Below are 27,276 nucleotides of genomic sequence, written 5' to 3' on the forward strand. Positions count from 1 at the left end.
GCCGGAGGCGTTTCTCCGCCCAGGCAGCGGATCCGGGTGCTGCCAAGCGCCCCATGGTCCAGTTCCCTGGCTTGGCCCCGCCATGACCGAGCGGCGCGGGGGCCTGGGAGCCCACTTGGCCCGCCTGCTGGCTGGACTAGGGGTCCGAAGGGAGCGCAGGGGGAAGGAGACCTCAGAGGAGGCCCGATCCCGGGATAGGTGAGGGAAGATGGAGAAAGGCCTGCCGGGGCACCCCAGGCAGGTGTGTGTGTGTGTGTGTGTGTGTGTGTAATGAGTGTTCAAATAAGCGTGTATGAACGTCTCAGAGCACAAATATATGTGTGGATGTGCCACAGTTGGGATCTATGAATGTGGAACATCCTTGTTTTTTTTTTAATATGTGGTGCTGAGAGTTGAATTTAGTGCCTCACACATGCCAGGCAAATGCTCCACCACTGAGCTACAACCCCAGCCCCAGCCCTGGGCTCCTTTAAAAACCTTAAAACAACTGACAATTTCCTAAGCCAGGTGGGCACCTGCACAGGATTTCCTCCCCAGAGATAGTTTAAAGGCAAATATTCAATTCCTCCTGCCGCTGTGGATTTTGATTCTCACATCACTGGCCAATGTTCCTGTTCTTTGAGTTTCTTTGTCATGAGTTTTGACAGGTTTGTGGCATTTGCCCTTAGACACTCCAACAGGTTTTCCCCTGTCATTCCTGCACCTGGAGATAGCTTTAGATTGTAATAACAATAAACCTTTATCCGTCACTTGCTTCATACTTTACCTGGATTGCTCAGTGTAATCCTCATGGCAGGTCTATAAAGCAGGCATTCCCTGTGATTCGGATCCGGAAATGGAGGGTCAGAGAGGTGAAGTCACCTGCCTAAAATCACACAGTTGGGAAGTGGTGGAGCTGGGATACATACTTCAGCAGCCAGACTCCAGAGCTCAAGTCTGTCCTGAAGCTCTGGTGCTGCAGAGACTGCTGGATTGGCACCAGGGGGCCCAGGCTCCAAACTCTGGGTGTCACTGGCCAGGTGACTTTGAACAAGTTAATTCACTTCTCTGAGCCCATTCGTGGTAGCTGTCTCAGTGGAAGGAAAACACCATTGCTGAGCGCAATGGCTGGGCGAATACTGGAAATCCAAGAGAGCCCCAGTAGCTTACAGTCCACATCCTCGAGGAGCGTAGGGTGTGCTGTCAGGCACAGGGTGTTTGTGTGTCTATGCAGTTACCGGGCAATTTGTTCTGATCTTATCATGACACAGCTGTCTCTGGCCTGCCCCAGGAGGGGTAAGGGTGTGGTGGGGCAGAATAAGGGGAGGGGCTTGTACTGCTCTCTCACCCTAGAGAGGAGAGGCGGGCCCAGCCACCCTATGCCTGGAAGCCTGAGTGCCCTGAGGTGCCCACACCTGGCTACTGCCCTGCCCACCTGGAAGACACACCCTCCCCCTTTACTCTCTCTGGCAGAAACCTGCCCTATAGTCTCAGGCAAGCCTCCCTCTGCTTCTCCCCATGGAGAGGAGGCTGGCTTGGGATGCAGGTGAGTCAGGACTGAGCAGGGCAGGGGATGGGCTGCAGGGCCAGCGTGATGACACATGCCACGTGTACACTTATACTCAGTTCTTCTCAGCCGTGAGAATGGGACCCTGAACTGAGGCTCAAGCCTCTGATCCTGCAGATTACCTAGGGAGGGGGTCTGGAAGGACAAAAGCACTTCCCCATATTGTCCCCCTTCGTGTGGTAATGTCCAACCAACACTAGGAGTGGGATAAACCTGGTGGCCTAACTCCACATCAGACTAGTTGTGTGGCTCCAAGCAAGTCACTTTGCCTTTCTGGGCCCCGATTTCCTTGTCTGAAAAATGAGAGCACCACCTAAGCATCCACCTGTTAGGATTACTGTGAGGCTCAAAGGTGATTATTCAGACACAAAACCTAAAGCCCAGTCTGGCACACAAGGACCTCAGCAAAGGTGGAGCTTTGGGGTCATCTGGGCACTGATGTCTCTCTTCATCCTGGCCCTGACACAGGCCCGGGCTTCATTTTGATCCCAGCCCAAGCTATCCCTTTCTCTGCCTCTGGGGGAGAGAGCCAGGGAGGTTGGGACATTTGAGGGCTCATCCTAGCAGGGTGTGGGCTCTGAGAAATGGTGGGGAAGAGGGCTGGGCCCAGGCCAGAGGAGATGGTGTTGGGACGGGAGAGGCTGTTCTATTCCTTTCCCCTGTGCTTCCTTCCTAGGCCCTGGGGTGGCCAGAGCTGCCCTGACCTGGCCCAAGGCCAGGGCAGCATCAGCGATGTCAGCCTCAAGGTAGGAGAGGACCCATAGGGGAGGGAGGAAGGGGACAGAAGCTTGGGGAGGGCTGGGCAGGTGCTGAGAACCCTGACTTACAAGTCAGACAACTGGAGTTCCAGTACTTCCTCTACCACTGATTCACTGTGTGACCCTGGGCAGATTCTTTCCGTCCTCTAAACTTCTATATCCCTGTCAGCAAAATGGGTACAATAATGTCTGTCTCAGGACTTTGGGGAGAAATAATGTAATGGATGTGAAAATCCTAAACGGGCCTGGATGCTCAGGATACATGTGCTTCCTAATAATGGGGTCCTTGGGAGAGGCATGGAAATACAGATCCTGTTTCCAGAACCCCCTTCTCCCAGCTCCTTGACTTCTGCATATCTTTAGCTCCTCTTTTCCCTTATTTCCTGGCATAGTCACCTAGAAGTGACACTGGGCCTGTGGCTTGACCTTCTGGCCAGAGTATCCTCTGCAGAGGGGACCCAAGTCATGAACTGGACATGACCAGTGTTATTGGAGGAACAGAGACAGCCTCCTCTGGAGGTGGCTCAAGCAGCCACAGGGCTCTCTTTGGTCCTCAGTACCACGAGTAATTACTAGTGTTTAAATGAGCACTCATTATGTGAGGTGCTCTGCACGGATTATCTCGCACAATCTGCACAGCACTCCCAGGAGGCAGGTGCTGTTAATATCACATCCATGTTACACATGGGGAAACTAGCTAGTGAGTAGCAGAGCTGGGCTTCAGGCCCAGGACACCTCCACCTGGGCCATCACACCGTTCTACTCTGCTCTCCTGAGGTGTCCAGTCCTTGGGGTGCTACAGCTGCATCTATTTCATAGCTGAGTAATTAAAGCAATTGAGACCAAGGGCCCCTGCTAGGAGGAATTTTGACCCCAGATTTTGTTCCTTTATTACCAAGGACACAAGCCTATCCTTGAAAACTGGTAATTTGGGGGCGGGTGTCCATATGGGTCTGGAATCCTGAGCTCTCTCCCCTCATTCCCATCTCAAAGCAGGACTAGGGAAGACAGACAGAGGCCAGCTTCAAAGGAACCTTCTTCCTTTCCCCATCATGTCTTTGGTTTATCTCTATGCCCAGGTACCTCTTCCCAGGTGTGCTGTGGGAATTTTAGACTGGGAGGATAAAAGAGAAGTGGCTCCAGGCTTCTGGTAGCCAAGAGCAGGCAGAGGTCATGGGCACTGAGGCAGGCAGGCCACGTAACCCCTAATCCCAAGGTTAGCATGGGCCAAAGGGCCGGAGGCCTGAGGCTGCTGGGAAGGCAAGTAAGCCAGCACTGAGGCTTTGGAAGGCATGGTGAGGCCCGTGCCCCAGCTCCTGGGAGGCAACGCGGTGCCTGAGATTTCTTTGCTGTGTGAACCTAGTGATGTCCTCTCTGGGTGTCACTTTCCTCCCATAGGGTGGGAACATGTTAAATGCTTAAGGGCCTCTCCAGAGCCCTGCCCCTTTGCTCAGCTCTAGTGACCTGACAGCTTGGTGTCAGAGCCCTGCTTGGTTCCCTTGTGCCAATGACAACAGCCAGGGAGACCCAGGGACGCCTGGAGGGCAGGGGAGATGCCCCCATTAAGTCTCTGCCTCTGCTTTCTGCCAGGTCCAAGCCCAGAGCCATTCAGAATGGGATCTTCGGGTCCACAGCCATGGTGGTTTCTGGATTCGGAAGCGAGGACGCATCTCTGGGAGAACCGCTCAGCACTTGGGGCGCTTACAGAGGCCAGCTGTGGGCAGCGCCTCTGACCTGGCCCGCTGTGCCCCCCTGGGGTCTGAGACCCTGGCGTTGGCCGCGGCCTCAGAGGGGCCCACGGGGGCCAGGCCCCCCTCACACCCAGGGCCTGCTCCTCCACAACAGGGACAGGGATCCCTGGGCTGCACCTGCCCGCAAGCCCCCTGCACAGCCTCGGAGGTCCCGCCGAGACTGGAGCCGCCCGGCGACCTGGAAGACACGCCCCTGGCGCCCCGCCCCGCATCCCTCGCCACCGCAGAAGGGGCAAAGGGCGAGCCTCACACCCCAAGGCCGGCGCAATCAGAGCCAGCCCAGGCCCCACACACGCGTCCCTCTGCCAGGAGGACCCGCTACCACATCACTGTCACCCTGCAGGGCTGCAGGCAGGCACCTAGGGAGGAGGGAGAGGAACCGGCCCAACCAGCTCCCCGCCCCTGCGGCCCTGAGGAATCCAGGGGCTGGAAGGAGCCTCCCCAGGGGCCCCGCCCCGTCACGGGGTGCCGGGCTGGCCCGCCCCAGGAGCCCCGGCTGAGAGCCCCGCCGCTTCAGGGGAGCACGGCTCAGCGGCAGGAGCTCCAGCCTGGCGGAAAACCTGGGTCCCCGCACAGCCGGTGAGTAGAGGCCGGGTCCCACGAGGCGTGCTAGTGGGCGGGGGCCTGGCCTGGCTGCCCTCTCTCGGGTCTCTCTGGCTTGTCCTTGTTTTTCTCCAGCTCGAGGCCCATTCATTTGGTACCCTGAGTGTGACCTGCCCCTGCTACCCGCTCCCCACTCCGATTCTGCCTTCCTCTCCTTCCCTTGTCCCACCGCTCTCCTCCCACCCAGGATGGGGAAATCCCATCATGGAGAGGATGGGCATTTTGGGGGGTCCCCTTCTCAGCAACACCCACCACTCTCCAGTTCTGTTCAGGAGGCCACAGACCCAGCCTGGAAACACGCAGCCAGTCAAGGTGCTGGGTGTCCTGGGGCAAGCTGCTTAAACTCTCTGGGCCTTGAGCTGTTGAGTAGATTGGGTAGCCAAGATGAGGAAGAAGGAGGGTGGTTACAGGCACATGCTTTGAACTCCAGAACTCTGGGTTGCCAAAATAGCAGGGATGCTTATTAATAACCCCTCCGTGGCAGCAGTAATTACCCCACCTGGCTGCATCCTGGCGGTCACAGGAGCAGGCACTGAGGTTCCCATGACTTAGTTTTTATTTGTGTTAAAATGACTCTTCTCAATTTACCCTGTGGTTCAGAGAGGGATCGTGAATCCCTCAAGGAGAGATGAGCATGGGGCCTCCCTGGGAACCCCAGGAGGGAACCTGGGCCTCAGGCAGGGCTCTGAGGACCTTCTACAGATGGTGCCATTTATGGTTTGTTTTGTAAGCACAAGTTTATTTAATCTTTACAACAGTCCCATGAAGTGGGGGTAATCCCACACCCCTAGTTATGCTGGGTACCAAGGCTCAGCAAGGCTGAGACCCTTGCCCAGAGCCAGCCGGACAGGGAGGGAGCCAGAATGAATGGGGTTTCTGCACCTCCAGCCCTGTGCTCCCCCTGCTCCTGTCTGTAGCCTGTGGGACAAGGGAAGGAGAGGAGGGCAGAATTGGAGTGGGGAGCAGGGGACAGGGGCAGGTCACACTCAGGGTACCAAATGAATGGGCCTCGAGCGGAGGATGGAGCACAGATGCTGCTGGAACCCGGGGTTTTCTGCCGTCCTCTGGGGTGACTTTGGCAGCACTGGGCCTGCAGAGACTGAGCCAGGGATGCCCAATCCTCTGGGCAGGGGCCAGTGCACCTGGTCCTAAGCCAGAGAAGGAGAAGATGGGGTGGGGGGCCCAGAGTGACCTGAGGAATTGCTTGGGTGCCCTTGCAGGGAGGGTCCTGCAGACAGGGAAGGAGGGTGGCAGGAGTTGGCCTTGGGGAGGAGGAGGGAAAGAGCCAGGGAGTGAGCTGGGGTGCCAGGCTCTCTCTGCCCCTCCCCAGTTCTTTGGACTCAGACTCAGGTGGGAAGCCAAGGCCCACTTTGGAAGGTGACCTCCAGGGACTTCGTCCCTCTAAGTCCACTTTCTGTGGAGGGTGCTCTATTCCAGGATTGGCAGATGTGAGGGCGTGCCCGGGGCTGCAGGGGGAATGTGTGAGGTGTGTCTGGGTTCGTGTGTGCTCATGTTTGGGTGCGGGTGAACTGCAAGGGCAGGAGGGCTGGAGGCTGTGAGCTGACCATGTGTTTTGGGAGTGTGTACACACATGGGCACCACGATCTCATGTGACTGTGTGACTTATGCGTCTGTGGGGTGTTGCTGACTGTTTCTCCGTGAGTGGCTGTGCGTGTGGTTGGGGGTGTCTGGCTGTGTTTGTCTCGGAGGTGTCTGTGTATATTTTTGTGCTGAGTGACTCTGTGGGTCTCTGTGACTCCGTATGACGCGGCATGTGTTTGCCAGCATGTGGGCCTGTGGACTGGTTTGGCCTAGTTTGGGGGTGACTCACAGGTAAGCGGGGAGAACCCAGGACTTGTTGGGTTAGACAAGGCTTTTCCCACACTCCCCCTACTCCCAGCCCTCCCCTTGGCCTCTCCCTTCCCAACCCTGCAGCCTTATTTGGAGGTTACGGGTCACCCTGCCAACAAATCCACTTCTGGTCTGGGGCCCTGGAGAAGAGAAGGCTCTGGAAATGGGCACTTATGCTTTGCTTGCCCAGGAGAGGCAGGTGGGTTGGTGGGGTATGTCTCCAGAGCCAGAACAAAAGCGGGGAACTATAGGCAGGAAGATTCCAGAAGAGTGTGAAAAACATTCCTGCAGTCATGATGGTCCAGGGATAGGGCAGGTGATCTGTCAAGTGGTGACCTCTGTGTCCCTAGAAGTATGCAAGGAGAAGCCAGTGAACACACGCTTGTGGAATGAGTGACGGTCAGGGGTGTTGGCCTGGGGTTGGGCTGGGCTGCAGAGGGCATGGAATTCTGATTGCCAGGAGGTCATGGACAGTCCCTGAGCTGATTACCAGCAGCTTCCTTTGAGCCTGACTCCTGTGGCTTTGCTGAAGTCTGTGGGGCCTTCTGAATGTCGGATTCTTTGCCCCTGGGCTCCTGGGTACCACGTGTGTGTGAAAGCTGGCTTCGGGGGAGCCTAGCCAGGGCCTCGCTCATCGCCTGACACCATTAGCACCGCGTGAGTGATGAGCGAAGGAAAGCATGGGTTAGAGGCAGCGCTGGCCAGGCTCACTGCCCACCACCGGAACAGGGAGGCTCGGGGAACGGCAGGTGGTGGTGGTGGTGGTTATTCAGAAATGGAGAGGCCAGGGACTCTGGGAGGGCCCAGCGAAGGAGGGGAAGCTCCATGTCTGGGAGTCCTGGGGACAGGGGTGCCAGGAGAAGAAAGGCACTCTGTAATGAGGACAGGGAGGGGTAAGGGCCTCAGTGGAGTGCTGAGATCCAGGACTTTGGGTGTCTGGGTGTGTCCTGTTCTCAGGAAGCCCTGGCCTGGAGAAAGGATTGGGAATGCATTTAAGCTTCCCCCTTCCCCATCCATGAGGCTGTCCAGGGCCCCCAGGCCCTGCCCCAGATGGTGACATAGCCACCAGTGGTCCTGGAGCCAAGTCAGGCTTCCCTGGGCCTCAGCCCCTTTCATCTCTGCCCCTCATAAAACCTGAGTCACTGCCAGGGCCACAGGGCAGGGTCAAAGTTCTGGGTTCCACCAGCTTCTCAGGAGGGAGGGGATGGAGATGGGGGAATTGGGACAGAGGGGTCCATTCTTGGCCCATCGTGGGGCCTCTGGGAGCTGCCCATGGAGAGGTGGCACAGACCTAAAGATGGGCTAGCTCTGAGTGGGGTGGACAGGCCACCTTCTCTAGGTCCCTAGGATTTGAGAATAGGATTGCTATGGTGAATGCAGCCTAGAAGCCATCAGGTAAAAGTGGATGGCCCCTCTAGGTCTGAGGTGGCTCCCTTTAGAAAGCAAACCCTCAAAGCAGAGAGTCAGTTTACCAGATAAATTAGGGAGTTTGGAACAGTGATTAAGCACTTAGGGTTAGGGTTTAAGTCTTGACTCTGCTACTGTGTGACTCTAGACAAGTTCCTTTGAGCTTTTTAAAATCTCATCTGCAAAATTGGAATGTTTGTTTATAATTTAGCAACAACATATTCATTATAGGGTTTCAAATGCTTAGGATTCTTCTGAGGGTTCAATAGGACAGTTAATGAAAACCGAAGCGTGTTCGCCAGACAGCAAGCCCTCAACAAGTGGCCACTTCTGCTGCTGTTACTGTTAAAGGAGAGAAATTCACCAGAGAGTTCTCTGGGAGGTTATGAAGACTCACAGAGAGCATGGGAGGGTCATAAAGGAAATAGGGGTCAGGTCCCATCCCTAAGGACCCCAGGGAAGAAGTGCGGTGCTGAAGAGGCTCATGGGAGTAACGGGCCTAGAGCATAGAAGAGGGGTGGCTGGGCTCGGAGTCAGAAGGAGTGACTCAAACCCCAACCTGGCAACTTGGTGCTGCACCCCCCTGGCCGGCTGTTTTTCTCCTCTGACCCCAACGAGAGGATCAGTTTCACAGGAGAGAACTGAGGGAAAAGTACTTTATAAAGCATTGAGTACAAGGGGCTCCATGAGACCCAGAGACCCAGGCAAAATGCCCCTAGTCTGACCATGATCACCGCACGCTCCTGCGGGAACATGTGTACTGCACACCTGCCAAGGTTTGGTCACAAATCTCCAAGTGACATTGGGAAATTTGTGAGTCAAGGTTTAGTTTATAAGGCACGTTTTCATTCTCTCTCTCCTGCTAAGATCCTGGCAAGGCCTGAAGCACACACTCTTTGAACAGCCATTTTCTGATTGACGATCATGATGCCCAAAAGGGAGAAGGGGCCTGCGCCAGGTCATCCGGTCAGTAAGCAGCAGGGCCCAGGAGGGGCACCTCTGCTGGAGGCCAGAACCCATTTTTCCTTAATTCTCCTTTTAAGGAGCATTGCAGGAATAGGGTCAGAACATCGCTTACCTAGTTTCTGGCTTTCTGGTTTCCTCGTTTGTGGCTGCCGTAGGTCTGGACCCAGGGCTCCTTGGGCAGAGACCCAGCCCCACCCACAGGCCATTGGGCCAACACATCTTCCTCTCCGCCTTCCCCTCTCTCTCCTTCCAGGGCAGGTCTCAGCTTGCCCTTTGAAGGACTTTGACAGAATCATTTGAAAGGGGGACGAGAAGTGGATAGGGGCTCTGATGAAGCAAATCAGAGCTGGGAATGTCTTGTCCACTTTACAGATAAGGAAACAAAGACCCAAAGGTCCAGGGACTCTCCTGAGGTTGCCCAGCCTGACCATAGCAGGGGTGGCTATTCTGTACTTCCGAGAGCCACCCCTTGTCCCCTCTGATGCTCATCTCTCTTCTTCCTGGTATCACCTGCAGGGAGCTGGCCCACTGTGACACAAGGACACGTCTGGACAGGTCGCTGGGGCCCAACATGGAGGAGGCAGCTGGGCCTCCAACCCGGGCCGAGGCCCGAGTCATAAGCGCTACATTGACATGGCGGCAGCAGCCCCCTGCCCAGGAAGAGACCAGACACCGTTTTCACAAGGTGTCCCTGGTGACAGGGCCCCGGACAGAAGCCCCCCAGGAGATGCTGGCGCACAATCACTGCAGAGAGGACGTCAACGGCTTTGCTACGCGGGAAGAGACAGTGAATTCCCAGGGCCCTCGGGCTGAGGCCGGCTCCGGGAAATTCCAGAGCCATGGGCCCATCTTTTCCAAGAAGTACACACCACCCCCCAAGGAGAAAAGGCCAGTGCGGCGGCTGAAGGAGGCCATGGACCAGGGTGATGGCAGTGCCCAGGCTCCCAGGACCGAGCCACCAGGCATGGGAGCCATGGCCAGGACGGAGCTCTTGGTGCCCTTGCCTGGGCCCCGAGAGCCAAGCCCCCACCCGGGCGTGGGCGTCAGCAGCAGGAACTCCAGGAGCTACGAGGAGTGGAGAGTCACGCGCACTGTGCGGACCACCACAGTAGTGGGAGGGCACGTGGACCGCCGGGTGAGCAGCTCTGTGACGGTGGGGCCATCGCCGTCAGGCGAGGTCCTTCCCAGAGGCCGCAATGTGGCCCGTGTCCAGGTGGTGAGCCCCCGCGCCGAGGCCTCGCCCAGCCGCAGCCAGGCCCTGGAGCTGCTGAGCAGCCTGGTGCCTGCAGAGCGCAGCCCACCAGCCAGCCGCCTCCCCCAGCCCACAGGTCCCGTGCCAAAGAGCCCAGGCCTGGGCAGCACCGAGGGGACAGTCCTGGGGCAGCTGCCTGAGACTAGAACAGCTGAGCTAAAGGATAGCTCGGCCCCTGCAGCCATTCCGGAGGGTGCCCATCTGCCTCAGAACCGGCATGTCCCTGAAGCCCGCCCAGGCCAAGACGACAGCAGAGCCCTGGATGCCAGGGCCTGTGAGCTCCCCCGGGTGCAGGGAGCCTCCATCCCCAGTCCACTCCCTCTCCAGACTTCTCAGAGCCAAGCAGCAGTGCCCTCTTCTCCCAGACTCCAGAGACATTTCCCCTCCCTGGGCCTGGCCCACCCCCCAGAGCAGCCCGAGGGGCCCACTCACCCTGGGGCCCAGCCCGCTCCCCAGGTCCTACCTGCTGGTCAGAGGGAAGGGCTCACTGATCGCCCAGCTGCCCCCACCCCGCCCACGGTGGGGAGCGAGTTTGTTACAGTGCCCGGACAACCTCTGGCTCCGTCTTCTGAGCAGAGGAGGGCTGTCCCCAGCCTGGGAGGTCTTTCTGCTCAGGACTCTGAAGATGTGCCTGTCGCCCCTACCCAGAAAGAGGCTGTTCCGGGCCACAGTGCTCCCTCTGCCTCCTCTCCCAAGCCAACCAAAGTTGTCCAGGGCCCAGAAGGAGCCTCGAGCACCCAAGAGGGGGCTGTTCAGGGTGCTGAAGGCAGCCCTTCCCCTTCCCTTACCCACGACAAGACCATTCGAGGCCCAACTGTTCCTGCTCCTCTGCTCCCCAAACAGGATAAGGCTGTCCATGGATCCAAAAAGAGCCCCACCTCGTCTCCCACCCAAAAAGAGGTTATCCAGAGCCCCACTGTCCCCCTTGCCCCATCCTCCTCAGTGGACAAGGTGTCCCCCAGCTCAGAAGGCACTCCTGTCCCATTACCGACGGGAACAGAGGTCAGCATGGAGCCTCAGCTTGTCCCCGACTCCACCGAAGGCAAAACACTCCCAGAAACACTGAGGGAGGAGGACGAGGTGGCCCTGACCGCTGACCTGGAGATTTTCCTGGATACACTGCGGAGCATGGAGCCCCCTGAGATCCTCCGCACTCACCGGCTCCCCCGAGCCCCCCGCTCCTCCTACCTGGCCATGTATGCCACACTGCCCGCCATCGAGGAGGACCAGCCTGGGCCTTGTGTGCAGGAGCCCAGCCCCCAGGAGGTGCCTCCCCTGGAAGAGGGGGAGGAAGAAGAACCCGAGAACCCCTACCTGAGCGATGATGAGAAGCTCCAGCGCAGACAGGAAAAAGTGGGGCCCAGCCCCTCTGGAGACCCGCCTCCTGCCAGGCCCACCCTGGTCTCCTGCTCTCCTCTAGAGATGCTGAAGAAGCACGTATCAGGCGCCAGGAGCCTCCACCCGGAGCCAGGGGCGGACATGCCGGCCAGCAGCCGGCCCACCTCCCGACTGGGAGGCAGCCTTCTCTTTGGCAGTCTGTTGCCTGCCACCAAGGAGGCCTCTGCCCTGGAACCACTGGGCAAAAAGCGGTCTGCTCTGCCGCCCCATGGGGCACCAGGGCTCAGGAAGGTGCCAGGTCAGTTGCCCCTGCTCTGTGGCAGAAGGCCCCCGCCAGAGAAGCCCGCCTGTGCCGAGCCCCCGGAGGGGTGGGTGAGTGAGGTCTTGGGAGCAAGGGAGGTGCCTGGCCTCTTTTGGGTCAAAGTTTGGGAGGAGAATGGTTCTGGGGGTCCAAGTCCCTGGAGGCAGGAGGCTTGGTCTAAGGTGAAGTTCAGCAAGCCCATTTCTCTGGGCCTCAGACTCTGTATCTGCACAGCAGGTTTGCACTGTGGATTCCAAAGGGCTTGGTGGCTCTCAAATCCTGTAAGCCCGGGGAGGGAGGTGACAGGCACCAGCTCTGGGGCAGAGAGATGAAGCCCTGGTGTTGGAAACAAGGGTGGCATCCTCTGTGGGCCAGTTCGTTGAGGGTAGAAGACAATAATAGGGAGGACATGGGACCTTGGAATGGCAAGCTGTGGGGACACAGGTGACCTCATAGGACTTCTCATCGTGCACTCTGTTCCAGAGCCCAGCACTGAAGACCCAGGGCAAGCTGAACACCAGGCCTGGGAAGGTAGGATGTGAGGCCAGTGGGTGGGGCAGCAGGAGACCCCGCCTGGGGACAGGGCCTGAGGACTTCTGCTATCCTTCTCAGGTGATCGTCTTCTCAGAACCTGGCTGTCAGGGCACCAGCAGGGAGGTCTGGGGCGACACTGCTGATGGCTCAGCCTGGGCTGCTGCCTCTGTGAGGGTGGTGCGAGGCTGGTGAGTGGGGAGCACCTGGCGGGGGCCTGGCTGTGCACCTGGGGGTGCAGAGGGCAGAAATCCTGGTGGAAACCCCATCAGCTGTGGGCACAGCCTCCTCCCCACCTGTGACCCTGGGGTCTCTGTGCCCACAGCTGGGTGCTGTATGAACGGCCTGAGTTTCAGGGCCGGAAGCTGGTCCTGCCTGAAGGAGACATGGACCTCAGAGTCCCTGGGCCAGCGTGGAATACCCAGGGCATCGGCTCCCTGAGGAGGGCTGTCGGCGTAAGTGGACTGGGGTTGGGGACAGATGTTGCCCCATCTTCCCTGGACCCTGGGAAGGGGGAGAGCATCAAGGGCCTAGAGTGGGAGAGATCATATGGGGCAGGGGGCAGAAGGAGGCTTATTACGGACTGACCTGTAGATTCCCGACCTTGGAGGCACTGGGGAAGAAAGGGACCTGGGATGATGCAGTGTGGTGGCAGGGCAGGGCCAGGCAGAGGACTAGGCCCAACCTGGAGAGCAACTCGGGGACATCTGCTGGAGCAGGAGGTGTCAGAGCAGCAGAGATAGGCCAGGGTTGCCCATCACCCAGAGCAGGTGCCACCAACATTTGCCCGTTCCCTGTTCACAGATGCTCACTAATGTCCGCTCTGTGCCCAGCCCTATGCCAGGTGATGGGCAGGTGGGGGAGGCCTGCCCTCTGCCCTGAGGATGCACAGTCAACTAGACTGTGAGGACTGGTTTCGAGCGGGAAAGCCCATATAACCAGGGAACCCCCGGCTGCCAGGAGAACAGTGGAGGCCAGGAAGGGCTGGGATTTCCAGCCCAGGGACACCTCTTATTTTTGAATGAGGGGTGTGTGGTGTGAAAAGTCAGTATGATAATTTCATATTTGTAAAGTATAAAACAAGCCGGGTGTGGTGGCACACACCTGTAATCCCAGCAGCTCGGGAGGCTGAGGCAGGAAGATTGCAAGTTCAAAGCCAGCCTCAGCAATTTAGTGAGGCCCTAAGTAATTTAGTGAAACCCGGTCTCAAAATAAAAAATAAATAGGGCTGGGGATGCAGCTCAGTGGTTAAGCACCCTGGGTTCAATCCCTGGTGCTAAAAAACAAACAATAACAACAAAACCATCTAAAGAGACCCAGAAGAAAGCGCGGTGACCAGGCAGGGCCCATCACACTACCACCTCTGGGGGTTTTGTTTGTTGTGACTGTGGTGAGGAGGAGTAACTGGGGCCAGCACTGTTGCGCTCTCCTGGCAGAGATGGCAGCAGCAGGTGAGCCTCAGCTAGGGCAGCGGCCCGGGAGGAGGGTTGGTGGTTTTCAAAACCTCTCCAGCAATGCACAAATGTTTGTGGATAATTTTTTTAATAACTTTATTTTGCTTATTTAGTTTTTTTTTTTTTTAATGTGATTCTGGGGATCAAACCCAGGGCCTCATACATGCCAGGCAAGTGCTCTACCACTGAGCCACAACTCCAGCCAGTTTGTGGAAAATTTATTGTGAGCTTCTCACAATAAATTCATCTTCATGTGGGAGGTAATGAAGTAGCAGAGGAAAAACAAGGCTTTGAAGTTAGCAGGTCTTAGAATCATTTGATTTATTCAGCATTGAGTGGGCACCTACTGTGTGCCAGGCATGTGGGAGGTGCTAGGTTGTAACATGGAACAAAAACTACCCTGCTCTGCTGTTGGCCTGGCTCCTCACAAGCCCCATGACCAGGAGCAGTTTGCTCAATTCTGCCGAGTGTCAACTAATGACACCCATTGGGGGACTAAATGGAACCCGTAGGACCTTCACCAATACTGTGCACTTGGTAGATGCTCCACAGCCATGTGACAGATGAGTGAGTAGGTGAGAAGAAACACTCAGAACACACCAGACCTGCTGCTGCCTGGGATGAGGTGGAGATGCCCACCTGGGGTTGAGGATGTAGCTCAGTGGTCGGCATGTACCTAGCATGCATGTGGCCCTAGCATGCATACTGATCACCAATAACCACCCTGCCCCTGCAAAAAAAGCCAGTCTGGACAGATGCTGGAATTGTATGTAAAGCTGGACCCCAGGAAGTGGCTGTCTTATCCGTCCCTCTCCCAGCAGGCCCCCCAGAGGAAAGGGAAGGGCATAAGGCTTTGCAGGTTCTCCTGGGAACTTGGGTCTCAGCTCGCAAAGGCCCAGTAAAGATTGTGGTATCAGGCTTGGCTGGCTGACCTTGGAGAGGACACTCCAGTCACCCCTGGTTTCCAGAGACAGCCAGAAAGGTTTTCCTAGAAGCCCTCTGGAGCCCCGGCTGGACAAGCTGGAGGAAGCAGAGCAGGGGCAGGGCAGTCTCCAGGGTGCTGGTTTACCTTACATTGTCCCCACTTCCTCTGCAGGACTATTGCGTCCCCGAGATCTGCCTGTTCTCTGAGGAGGGCCTTGCAGGGGAGCAAGTGAAGCTCACAGAGGCCTTGGAGGACCTTCAGGACCTGGAGACGCCCCTGCAGGTGGCATCTGCTACGGTTTCCGCAGGACTGTGAGTCTAGGCTATTCATTTAACATTCACCTAGCTGCACGATGGGGATATGGGGTGACAGGACATAGTTCCTGCCCTCAAAAGTGCTCCGTGTGCTGGTGGCAAAGGCAAGCAAACGGACAGTAGGAGCCTAGGATTCTGGGATGCGGGGTGGATACAGCACTGCAGGAACCCAGAAAAGCACCATGCCAGCTGGGCATGGTGGCTCACGCCTGTAATCCCAGCAACTGCGGAGGCTGAGGCAGTAGTTTGGGAAATTCAAGGCCAGCCTGGGCAAACAAAATTTAAAAAAAAGGGACTGAGATGTAGATCAGTGACATAGTGCCCCTGTATTCAGTTCAATCCCCAGTATCACAACAACAACAACAGAACAAAAAACAAACAAACAAACAAAAAACCAAAAAGCACAATCCAGCTGAAGACAGAGGTGGGTGGGGCAGGGGAGCAATCAAAGAAGCCTTCCTGGAGGAGGAGACGCCTCATCTGGGAAGAGTGGCCCATGAATCTAAGTTCCATGAGAACAGGAATTTGTGTTTTGTTCCATATTGTATTCCTGATGCCCAAAGTAGGGTCTGGTCCACAGTAGATGTTCCTAAATATTTGTTAATTGAGTGAATGGGAAAAGATTATATCTGGCAGAGAATACAGCACATGCAATAGCCCAGTGGTAAGAAAGTTCAGTATGGGGGCTGGGCATGCAGCTCAATGTAGACGGCATGTTTAACATGTATGAGGCACTGGGTTCCAACCCCAGCACCAAAAACCAAAAAGATCAATCTGGACAATGTAAACAGCAAGTGGGAAGCCATGGGGCCAGAAGGAGGCGAAGGAGGGGCAGATCATGGATCTGTGTATAGTTGGGCTTCATTATGAGAGTAATAAGAACTACTAGGGGTTTTAAAGCAGGTATGTGTGTTACAAAGAACTGCCCGCTGCTGTGTGAAATTAAACAGACCAAGGCCAGAGGAAGGGGAGACCAATGATATGGCTACTGCAAAAGAGGATAAAGGACTGGAGTGTCCTCCTGAGGAAGCCTCTCCCACAAACAACCTTTCTTCCATCTAAATCTCCCTTCTTATCCACCAATCTGTGTCCCTGGGGCCTGAGTTGCAGTGCCTCTCTGCCTTCTGCCAGGTGGTTGCTGTACCCCAAACCATTCTTTGAAGACACCCCCTACATCCTGGAGCCTGGAGAGTACCCCACCTCGGAGGCCTGGGGTACATCAGATCCCAGCGTGGGTTCCCTGAAGCCCATAAGATTGGTAAGGAGCAGGGCACTCCATGGGCCACTCTGCTCCTGGTCCCAAGTAGCCTGGTCCTGCATCTGTGGACAGGAGAGGGAGAAATAAATGTGGAACCGCACTCCTTGGAGACTATTCCCAGGAGCTCCTACTGGGAACAGGACTGGGAAGAGAGAGGATCAACCCATGGGGTGGGGAGAGAGAGGACATAGGTTGGCCATTTTTAGGGGTCTCAAGAATATCCTAGGTCCCCATCACTATCTGTCTTCCCCCACCCGTGGGCTGGTGTCTCATCAGTATCTCCTCTGCAGGGCTGCCCAAGTGTGGAGAAGCCAGGAGAGCCCAAGGTAAGGGTCTGGGCTTCAGGGTCAAAGAGGATCTTTGGTGGGTAGGGATGGTGTTGTCACAGTTTGGGCTGGACAACAAGAAAGGAGAGCCTGGGTAGCTCCTCTGGTGCCTGGCACAGCAGTTCCTGGGCTGGCTGGGTGTATTTGGGCCCAGATGACACCCCATCAGTCTGCCACCTCTTCCCCCCACCTAGGCTGTGGTGTATGAAGCCCCAGGTTTTCTGGGACGGAGCTGGGAAGTGAGCAGAGACATCTACAACCTGCAGCAGCCCGAGGACAGCCAGAGCCCCCACCTGGCCTCTGTGGGATCCCTGCGAATTCTTGGAGGCTGGTGAGGACTGAGGATGCCTCCTTCTACCTCATCACCCAACTTTGCCCTTGGGGTGGGGAGCCACCTGGGCTGCCTAGGGCGGGGGAGCTGTCAGTGACTGAGTCAGTGTGTCCATCCTCCCCCTACATCCAGCTGGGTGGGCTACGAGAAGGAGGGCTTCCGGGGCCACCAGTACCTGCTGGAAGAGGGCGCCTATGCTGACTGGTCGCAATGGGGAGGTTTTGACCAGTGGCTGACCTCCCTTCGCGTCATCCGGACGGTAAGCAAGTGCAATTGGACTAACCCTCTGCCTCTGGCCACAGCCAGACTTCCCCTGGGACAATCTGAGAGAAGAATTTGCACCCACTCTCCCTGTTCTCCCCGAGTGTTCCCTGAGGGTTTGTCTCTGTGCCTCCTGCGGCTCTTTCCCAGGCCACAACAGCCCCCTCACCCCTAATTTTCCTTGTGAGTTGGGTCCCCGGGGTTGGACACTCCCAGGGGTTTCTTACCCTGGGCAGGAGAGACCTGACTGTCCCTGGGGCCTAGGACTTCGGGGACCCGGCCGTGGTGCTGTTTGAGGCCGTGGACTTCGAGGGGCCAGGCGTGGAGGTGAGCACCGCAGTACCAGATGTGGAGCTTGTGCGACACGGCCCGCGCACCCAGGCCATCCACGTGCTCAGCGGCGTGTGAGTGCTCCTGGCTGCGGGAGCGGGGCGGGGCGGCCCGGGGCGGCTCGGGAAAGCTACCGGCTCCTTCTCTGCTGACCCGGACCCATCTTTCCTGCAGGTGGGTGGCCTATGAGCAGGTGGGCTTCTCCGGGGAGCAGTACGTGCTGGAGAAGGGCGTGTACCGCAACTGCGACGACTGGGGCGCGGGCAACAGCGCCCTCGCCTCGCTGCAGCCGGTCCTGCAGGTGCGTGCCGGCCGCGGCCAGCGCGGAGACTCGCGGCCCGGGGAGGCGCCGGGCAGAGAGGGCGTGGCTGGAGGGCCGGCCGCCTGGGGGCGTGGTCCCTGGAGGGGGCGGGGCTAGCGGCGGCAGGCGGAGCTGGGTAGCAGTGGCCCGGCGGGCGGTGTTGAAACCTCGGAGCTGAGGCTGCAGGTTAGCACCTCTCTTGACCCTTGACTCTGGTCCCTCCCTTCAGGTTGGGGAGCACGATCTGCACTTTGTCTCAAAGGTAAGAAGGTGGCACCGCAGGGGCTGGCAGGGCACCCATCCCCTCCTCTCTCATTTCAAAGCTCTCCCTCTCTTGGCCATTTCTTCTGTCCCATTCAGTTGCCCTCCTTTATCTTCATCTCCACCCCTCTTTTCTTCCAGATTCAGCTTTTCTCCGGCCCCGACTTCCTGGGCGACCACATCTCCTTCGAAGATGACCAGGCATCTCTGCCCGCCGCCTTTCAGCCTCAATCCTGCCGAGTCCACGGTGGCAGGTGAGCACTGGGGGAGCGGGATGTGTCATCCATGTGCTTGGAGCAAGATAGGAGCCCCTCTTTCAGATGATTTTCTTCCACCTCCAGCTTCCTGGAGTTTCGCTGTTCTATCCTGAGGCATTCAATTTTAAAACAAACCAAAAAAAAAAAAATGAAGTTTGAATGGAAAATTGTAATAGTATAGTAAAAAGAACCCCGATCTATCTTTCTCTCTTTCTTTTCTTTTCTTTTCTTTCTTGAGATGGGGTCTTGGTGTGTTGCCCAGGCTTGCCTTGAACTCCTGGGCTCAAGGAATCCTTGATCCTTGTGCCTCAACCTCTCAAGTAGCTGAACTACAGGCCTGCCACAGAGCCAGCCAAAAAATATGGGGGGTGAATATATATATAGCTATAGGTGGACACAATGCCTTTATTTTATTTTTTATGTGGTGCTGACAATAGAGAACTTCATGCCTCACGATCTATAGGCAAGTGCTCTACCACTGAGCCACAACCACAGCCCCAGGGGGATGTATTTTAAATCCCTGATCCAACATAAAATTTCATGGATGAACCCTTCATTCAATATGTGTCTCTAATAAGAAGGCTTCCCCTCCCCACAAAGCTACATGTCCTTATCATATCTAATGACATTAACCATAATTTGTTAATACTATCTAATACCCAGTCCATGTTCAAATTTTTCCGTTTGCCTTAAAAATACCCTTGAGAACTTAGCAGGTTATTGTTTGTTTTTTTGTTTTCCTCCAGGATACAAATAAGGTACACACACTGCATTTGATTGATTTGGCCTCAAATCTATCAATCTTCCCCTTTTTGTTCCATACCATTTATTTGTTTGAAGAAACCCAATAATTTAGCCAGGTGTTTTGGCATATATCTGTAATCCCAGAAGCTTGGGATGCTAAGGCAGGAGGATCACAAGTTCAAAACCCAACTCAGCAATTTAGCTAGGCCCTAAAAAACTTAGTGAGACACTGTCTCAAAGAAAAAAAAAAAAAAGAAACCCAATAATTTGCTTTATAATACAGTTTCCTATTTTCTATATTTGGCTGATTTCTTCCTGGTGATGTCTTTTAACTTGTTCCTTTGTCTCTCATATGTCTTGATTAGATTTGGAGCTTTTTGTTTTGGCAAAAAGCCTACTACTGAAAAATAAAAACAAAAAACTTTCCCTTTCAACTATTTGACTATCTGAAATAGTTTATATAGACAGTATAGTTTGATCCTTTCACAAAGATCAATGTTTGACTCTTTCTCTTTATCAGTTTTCAGAATAATTTCTAAATTGGTTCCTAGCAGCAACCTACAAGCTGACCACAGAATATTTTTTTAAAGTATTATAACAAACTCATGGATTTTGATGTATCTGATATGCTTTAGTCCATTGCAGTAATTAAGTAATTCCCTTATATACTCAGATTGTTCCATCTTTGGCTAATGAGAGCCCCTTCAAATTGCCTTTGGGTCCTTTTGATATGATCCTAATAGTTTTGAGAACTTCCTTGTTTTTCTGATACAACATGGACGATGCCCCAGGAACATTTTGTTCATTTCTTGCACCAAACCTGGTATCAGCCATTTCCCAAGGAACTCTGGTTCCTTTTATTGGGAAGTGTTATTTAGAGACCAAAATCCACTGTTAGGTGTTTCAAAATTAAAATACCAAGATTGCTACTAATAGTGAGAATCACTGAAAGCTACTCAAGACTTCTTTACAGTTCTTTTTGTCCTCAGAACATTCACCTACCATTTAATATTCAAAATGCACTGTTTAAAATACATTTAAGTTGAAAATAATCTTTATTTTATGTGCTTATGTTACCAATCTGATATATAGTTAGTGTCATTAGTTTATTTAAAATTTTTAGGAATACTCTTCTTTTTTGGAGAGTGGGGTACTAGGGATTGAGCTCAGGAGCAAACCACTATTTTGTATTTTATTTAGAGACAGGGTCTCACTGAGTAGCTTAGCAACTTGCTTTGGCTGAGGCTGGCTTTGAACTTGCCATCCTCCTGCTTCTGTCTCCACCTCCTGAGCCGCTGGGATTACAGGTGTGTGTCACCAAGCCTGGCACTCTCATTTTTACTTTTTTGTTGTTGTTGTTGTACCTCCTGTGCTGGGGATTGATCCCAGGACTTCACCATGCAGGGCAAGTTATCTACCACTGAGTACTCTCCCAGAACTAATTCTTTTTTTAAAAAAATTTCGTAAAATATTTGCATGGTGTCTCTTTTAGCTCAGGACTGCCATATCAAAATGCCATATACTCTCTGGCTTAAACAACAGAAATTTAACTGGGTACAGTGTTACATGCTCATAATCCCAGCAACTCCGGGGGCTGGGGGTAGAGGATCACAAGTTCAAGGCCAGGCTGGGCAACTTAGTGAGACATTGTCTCAAAATAAAAAAAATAAAAAAGGGTTGAGGCTGAGGATGGAGCTCAGTGGTAGAGAAAGTCCCTAGGTCGAATCCCCAGTACCACCACCACCACCACCACTCCCCCCCCAAAAAAAAAAGAAATTTTATTTTCTTGTAATTCTGGAGGCAAGTCCAGGGTCAAGGTGCTGGCTAATTCAGTTCCCCAGTGAGGACTCTCCTCATGGCTTGCAGGAGGATGCATTCCTGCTGTGTCCTCATATTGCAGACAGAGAGAGAGCAGAGCTCCTGACTCTTTCTCTTTTATAAGGATCCCCACCCAGTTGTGGAGTTCCACCCTCACAACCTCCTCTAAACCTAATTACCTCCTACAGACCTCATCTCTAAATACCATTCTATTGAGGGTGGGGGAGAGACAAAGCTCCTGTGGATCACAGTTCCAAAGCTCTCACCTCTGTCCCTACCACCTCTCCCCTACCTTCCCCTATAGAGAATATGTTTTAGTATTTACTTTGCTCATTTATTGTTTCTTTTTGAAGATGTATGCAAATATACATTCATGTGTAAATTTGTATATAAATATAGAAAACAAATATGTTTTTGTTTTCTTCTTTCCCCATTTTCTTACACAAAAGGGAGCCTAGTACAATCTGGTGAGTATACAAAAAACTACTGACCCTACAGTTGACTCAACAGGCTCCTATGGATGGATGTTGTTGGCAGCTTCCACTCTGCTATTGCAAACAGTGCTGTAACAAGTGGTGTCATGCAATCATTATTTAAAGGTGTCCTTGGACTAGAGTCCTAGATGTGGGATTGCTGGGTAAATTTCTCATGGAGTGTTGCTTGATATTATCAAATTCTCTTCCAAAGGGGCAGTATGATTTCAACCAGTCCTTTCTTAAGTCTGACCTCAGTCCCTGCTGCTGTGGTGCCTGTCCATCCTTGAACGCCTCCTGGGCTGGAGGAATTCCATCAGATCCTTAGACCTCAGGGTTGTCTGGCAGGCCTAGGCAGGGTAGCCTCATAATCCCTCCTGCCCCACTCTTCCACTTCCCTAGCTGGATCCTGTTTGATGACAAGAACTTCCAGGGAGACCAGCACATTCTCTCCGAGGGCGAGTTCCCCACTCTCACGGCCATGGGCTGCCTGTCGTCCACCATCCTGGGCTCTCTCCGGAAGGTGCCCCTGGTGAGTGCCCCTATCCACTTTAGGCAACCCTAGAGGCAGAGGGAGAGTCCTGCTGGGGAGTCCTGGCCCTGGCCACAGAGACCCACCTCACTGCCTGGTGACAGTCCAGGGTCTGGGGACACTCTCCTGGCAGTATCCTGGAGTCAGTGAACGAGCTTGGGAGGGATAGGAGCCTGCAGTGTGCACCCGGGAGTCCAGGGACCATTATCTGGACTCGGTGGCCTCACCCCTCCTCCTGCCCCAGCACTTCTCAGAGCCCGCCATCTTCCTGTACGGCCTGGAGTGCTTCGAGGGGAAGGAGATAGAGCTGGACCAGGAGGTGCGGAGCCTGCAGGCCGAGGGCTTCAACAACCACGTGCTGTCCGTGCGGATCAAGGGGGGCGTGTGAGTGGTCGTGGGCAGCACAGGGGTGTGGGGGCTGGTAGCAGGGACGAGTAAGCACAGGACAGGGGACCCAGGGTGTCCTCCCCACCAAGCTAGGAAGGAGGATTGCTGATTCTAGGGCCTGGACCCCCAGCCCCGTGGACTTCCTGGGACCCTACTTTGCCCTGCACACCCCAGATCTGCTTCCCAGCCTTCTCCTCTCCACTGAGCACCCTGGCCCCGTGCAGAGGAGTCCCAGCAGAGAGAAGAGGAGGTGGAGATGGCCCTGACGCCCCGCCTCTCCCCCTGTCTCTCTCTCTCTGTTCCTGTGTCTCTGGCACCTCCTGGGCCCAGCTGGGTGTTGTGTGAGCACAGTGACTTCAGGGGCCGCCAGTGGCTGGTGAGCAGCAGTGAGATCACCAACTGGTTGACCTACAGCGGCACCCAGAGGGTGGGTTCCCTCTACCCCATCAAGCAGGTGGGTAGCACGTCAGGGTGAGCGGGTCCCTACCGACTGTCCCAGGTGCGCCTCTGTGGGTGTGTGTCTGTATTTCCCAAGCTCAGCACCGATGTACTTTGTCACAATTTCTGCCCCTTTTATCACTTCTTGTACCGTTATCTACTGAAGCATTTTTTCTAACTTTTATTTTACTTTATCCTTTTAAGGAATAATATCCATAAGATCATGACTTTATGTATATATATATATATATATATATATATATATATATATATATATATGATTTTTTTCTTAATAGACATGATAAGTTCATTTTCACTGAATTTTTAAAAATAAGTTTCTCCAGCCGGGCACGGTGGCCCACACCTATAATCCCAGCGGCTCAGGAGGCTGAGGCAGGAGGATTGTGAGTTCAAAGCCAGCCTCAGAAACTAAGCAACTCAGTTAAAATAAAATACAAATAAAATACAAAATAGCGCTGGGGATGTGGCTCAGTAGTTGAGTGCCCCTGAGTTCAATTCCGAGTACCAAAAAAAAAAAAAAAAAAGTTTCTCTAAACTCTAAGCCAGACGTGGTGATGCACACCAGTAATTTGGGCTGCTTAGGAGGCTGAGGCAGGAGGATCAACCTGGGCCAACCTGGCCAAGAGCCTGTCTCAAAATAAAAATTTAAAAACTGGGCTGGGGGTGTAGCTCAGTGGTCCCTGGGTTCAATCCCCAAAGTGTTTTTTTTTCCCCTTTTTCCGTGTTTGTGTGTGTATGTGTGTGTGTGTGTGTGTGTGTGTGTGTGTGTGTTGCTGGGATTGAACCCAGGGCCTTACGCACGCGAGACAAGCACTCTGAGCTATATCCCCAGCCCTAACCAAGTGTTTTATTCCACATAGGACTGAAAAGTGTCTCCTGTCCCACCCCCAGTAGTAAGCCCCTCACTTTGGGAACTGGGTGCCTGCACCTGGGCGTCTGGGCCCTTGTCTGGTGTGGGTCTCATTTTGACCTACGTGCAGCACAGCCACGAGCTCTGTGTATGTGTCTGTTTCTGGGCCTGTGACATCATTCGTGGCCGAGGACCTGTGTGCTCTGGAGGTGACCTCTGCCTGTGACACCTGCTTCAGGGCAGCTGTGCCCACTGGGGGTGTGTCTGTCCGAGGGTGCCGCCCCAGTATTCACACACTCTAATGACATCCTTGCTGGAGGAGCTCCTGGAGATGATCTCCAACGCTGAAATTTTTCAGATGGGGAAATGAGGTCCGAGGACCGTGGACAAGGATTTGCTCTGCAATCTTGGGCGAGTACTGTACCTCCATGGACCTCTGTTTCCTCATCTTTAAAATGGGGACGGCGTGTGGCATCATGGTGTGTTTGAGGACTGAAGATCTGTAATGGGCATGGACCCCGGGACCCGGGCTGAACTTCATGGTTGCCCTTATGGCTACTGTTACTGTCACCACCCTCCTAGGTCCCCTGCTGACTTGTGGACTGCCTGGCGTCCACCTTGTCACCACCCCCCTTAGCACGCATGTGTGCCTGGGTTTCTTTGGGAAGCGTGTGTGTGCACCGCTGCCTGCCGCACATCTGTCCTGGTAGCAAACATGGGCACCTGGTGTGGCGTGGCCCGGGCGGCCCTGCGTGTGGTTAGGGTGTGTGAGTCTGCATGTTTGAGTCTTCTGTGAACTTCCATGTCACCTCCTGGGCCACGAGTGTATGTCCGTGTGTCCCTCTGCACACGTCTGTGCATATCTGTGGACACAGAATGGTGGGTGAGTGAGTGTGACTTGCCCATGTGACCTCGGTGTGTATGCAAAGAAAGGTGACATCGGAGCAGGGTCGGGCAACGTGGGGGCATGAAGGAGGGACTGCAAGCTTGGTCCTAGCGGGTCCGGAGGGGAGCCTGGTGGCCATGCCTGCGGGGGGACTCCTGACTCTCGCCCTCCCCCTGTCACCAGCGCCGGGCTTATTTCCGCCTCTGGAATGCATCCCTGGGGGGGTTCCTGGCGGTGCCGGACCACGTGGAGGACATGAAGGCTGGCCGCGTGGTGGTCTCCGAGCCCCGAGCTGGCGGCAGCTGCATCTGGTACTACGAGGACGGGCTGCTCAAGAACCAGGTACTGTGTGGGGCTGGGAAGGGACTCCCGGGCCCCAGGCACCCGCAAGCCCGCCTTGGGGAATTGTAGCCCAGTCAGGAACGGGACCCCGGGACCCTGGGGAGGTGGAGGATGCAGGCACGGACCCCTGGCAAGTCATGCTGTCCTCAGGGCCTCAGTGTCCAAAGCATGGTTGACCCAGATGCATAGAAGGAAGCCCCCAGCTCTGCTGTCCTGTTAGTGATGGTCGGCTCCCTCCACAGTTTCCTGGGCACCTACTCTGTTCTAGGTGCTGGACTGTGGCAGTGGGAAGATAGAGAGACTCATCCTCCTAAAGATTATCCCTCTCATCCCTCTGGGGAGGGACAGAAACGACTTAAGTGAGCAAAATGTAGGTCAAGGAAGGAGGACAGGGAGTTTCAAGAGGCTCTGACGGGTGCCCTTCCTGAGAAGAAGCGGGCAGCTGTGCAGATGTCTGAGGGAAGAGCATTCCAGGCAGAGGGATCAGCACAGGCAAGATGCCAACTGCCTGGCGTTTTTCTAGGATTGGGAAGGCTGCCTGAGCGGCTGAGTGAAGTGAGGGAGGGAGAGAGCAAGAGATGAGGTAGGTAGGTAGGTCTTTGTAGGCCATTGTTTTTTGGAGTATTTTTTTTCCCTTTTACTTGGAATGAGAGGGAATACTGACTGTGTGCCAGGTGCCATATTAAGCCCCTTGCATGAATGCTTCTTGTAATCCTCAGAGAATGCTATGGGCAGGTTCTGTTCTACTCTGCTTTTTATAGGTGAGAATATCAGAGCACAGAGAGGTTAAGTGATTTGCTGAAATCACACAGCCAATAAATGTGTGGGGGGTTGTCTGATGCTAAAACCTACGTCCTAGTGGAGCTAATATTTTCCCAGCCCTTTTATAGTTTTTCATGTGAAGCCCTCAAAAACAAACAAACATCAACCAAAACAAAACAAGTATTCAGGATTTCTATCTTTAAGAAAACAGAAACTCAGAAGGATTAAGAGACTTGCCAAGAACCAAGATTCAAATCCAATGTATTGAGGGTGTCTTGGGTATGATAGAGTCCCTATGGGGAAAACAGTGCCTCATGACCTCCTGGGGCCTCAGGTGGCCCCCACCATGAGCCTGCAGGTAATTGGACCTCCAAGCCTAGGCTCCAAGGTGGTGCTCTGGGCCGAGAGCCGTCTGCCGCGACAGACATGGAGCATCAATGAATTGGGCCACATCTGCAGCCAGATGTTTGAAGGCCGGATCCTGGATGTGAAGGGTAACTGGGTTGTCCGTATGGCAGGGAGCTGTGGGCAGCATTGTCCTGGCTTTCTCTGACCACCTCTGACTCTCCCATTCCTTCCCAGGTGGCCGAGGTTATGACCGGGACCACGTGGTGCTGTGGGAACTGGCCAAGGACAGGGCATCCCAGATCTGGACCGTCCATGTCCTCTGAACCTCCTTTCCCCCAGCCCCGGAGGCTTCGCTGGGATGGAATGTTTTTTAGTTTTGTTGTTGTTGTAACATAAGCTATTTTCTAATATGCTGCTAAGTATCTTTGTCTTTGTGCACCTTGATATTTGGGGTCAGGGATCAGGGTGACGATTGTCCACTGGCCTTTTTCCCTACACTCGGGCTGGCATCTCTCCACCATGCAGCGTGGTTTGTTTTCTTGGCTCTTGTTTTGGTGGGCTTCGGTGGGGTTGGGGTGGTAGGGCTAAGGTGTAAGGCCTGGATCTGCCACTAGAGGGAGCCTGGGACCAAATTAATTGGTAGGTGTGGTCCTTCCTGCAGTCACCCAAATGATGGGTCCTGAGCCTGTTCCTGAGTGTTGGGGGGTGATGGTTCCAGAGATTCCACCCCCATCCCAAGATGGTCCCATACTCAGAGGACCCCACCCCAGTATGCCTGAGTATTCAGGTCTGGCACTGGGCCATAGGGACACAGACGTGAATCAAGCCTTGAGTTCCCCACCCTCAGGGGACACAGTCAACGATGAGAAGGACACAGGCAGAGAGTGCCCAGAGCAGGACCCTCCCGCCTAGAGGAGCCCCCCCCCCCCCGACAGCTGACGAGCACAGGATGCGGGGAGCGGCTGGCCAGACGAGAAGGTGGGAGAGGAACCTGTTGCGGGGTGCACACGTGTCCAGGGGTGAGAACATGGCGGTTCAGCATGTGGTGGCACAGTGGGTGGGGCAGGAGAGGGGAGAGGAGCCCCTCTCCCTTTTCCTCTGGCTTTCCCCAGTCTGGAGGTTTGGTCTCAGAGAAGCCAGGACAGGGACAGGGACCCTACCCCAGCTGAGAGGGCAGGACATAGGACGGGAGCCGTCCCTCTGCCCCTAGATCTGTGGCCACTCTCCTGCCTCTGGTAGAAGTCCTCAGGAAGAGGAGTGACAGTGGGGGCTGTGCTGGGGCTCCCTTCCCTCTCTGCAGCTCCACACACTGACACCCTAAACCCACAGGGGGGTGTGGAGAGCAGCCATCTG

General features: G+C 54.7%; 1 protein-coding gene across 1 annotated transcript; it reads left to right on the top strand.

Moving 5' to 3' along the window:
* The first annotated feature begins 18 nt into the window (after positions 1 to 18).
* Positions 19 to 26,342, top strand: Crybg2 (crystallin beta-gamma domain containing 2). Its single transcript, XM_046469394.2, has 22 exons — positions 19 to 198; positions 2,223 to 2,292; positions 3,895 to 4,634; positions 9,399 to 11,844; positions 12,257 to 12,304; positions 12,386 to 12,495; positions 12,630 to 12,759; positions 14,855 to 14,994; positions 16,129 to 16,255; positions 16,546 to 16,581; positions 16,776 to 16,912; positions 17,045 to 17,171; positions 17,438 to 17,577; positions 17,678 to 17,804; positions 18,034 to 18,066; positions 18,207 to 18,319; positions 21,760 to 21,889; positions 22,134 to 22,273; positions 22,607 to 22,730; positions 24,655 to 24,813; positions 25,910 to 26,069; positions 26,158 to 26,342. Exons 1-22 carry the CDS (start codon positions 83 to 85, stop codon positions 26,244 to 26,246), a joined length of 5,442 nt encoding a protein of 1,813 aa, XP_046325350.1. The 5' UTR covers positions 19 to 82; the 3' UTR covers positions 26,247 to 26,342.
* Positions 26,343 to 27,276: the final 934 nt, after the last annotated feature.

Source organism: Marmota monax, unplaced genomic scaffold (assembly GCF_021218885.2).
Source record: "Marmota monax isolate L192 unplaced genomic scaffold, Marmota_monax_Labrador192_F-V1.1 WCK01_AAM20220418_F8-fsc00008, whole genome shotgun sequence".
NCBI lineage: Eukaryota > Metazoa > Chordata > Mammalia > Rodentia > Sciuridae > Marmota > Marmota monax.

Excerpts from the sequence above, each read along its gene's own strand:
- Crybg2 (XM_046469394.2), top strand. The coding sequence starts at position 83 with ATGACCGAGCGGCGCGGGGGCCTGGGAGCCCACTTGGCCCGCCTGCTG. Across the intron at positions 17,578-17,677 it reads ATCCACGTGCTCAGCGGCGT|GTGGGTGGCCTATGAGCAGG; the intron begins GTGAGTGCTCCT and ends TCTTTCCTGCAG. Across the intron at positions 22,274-22,606 it reads GTGCGGATCAAGGGGGGCGT|CTGGGTGTTGTGTGAGCACA; the intron begins GTGAGTGGTCGT and ends TCCTGGGCCCAG.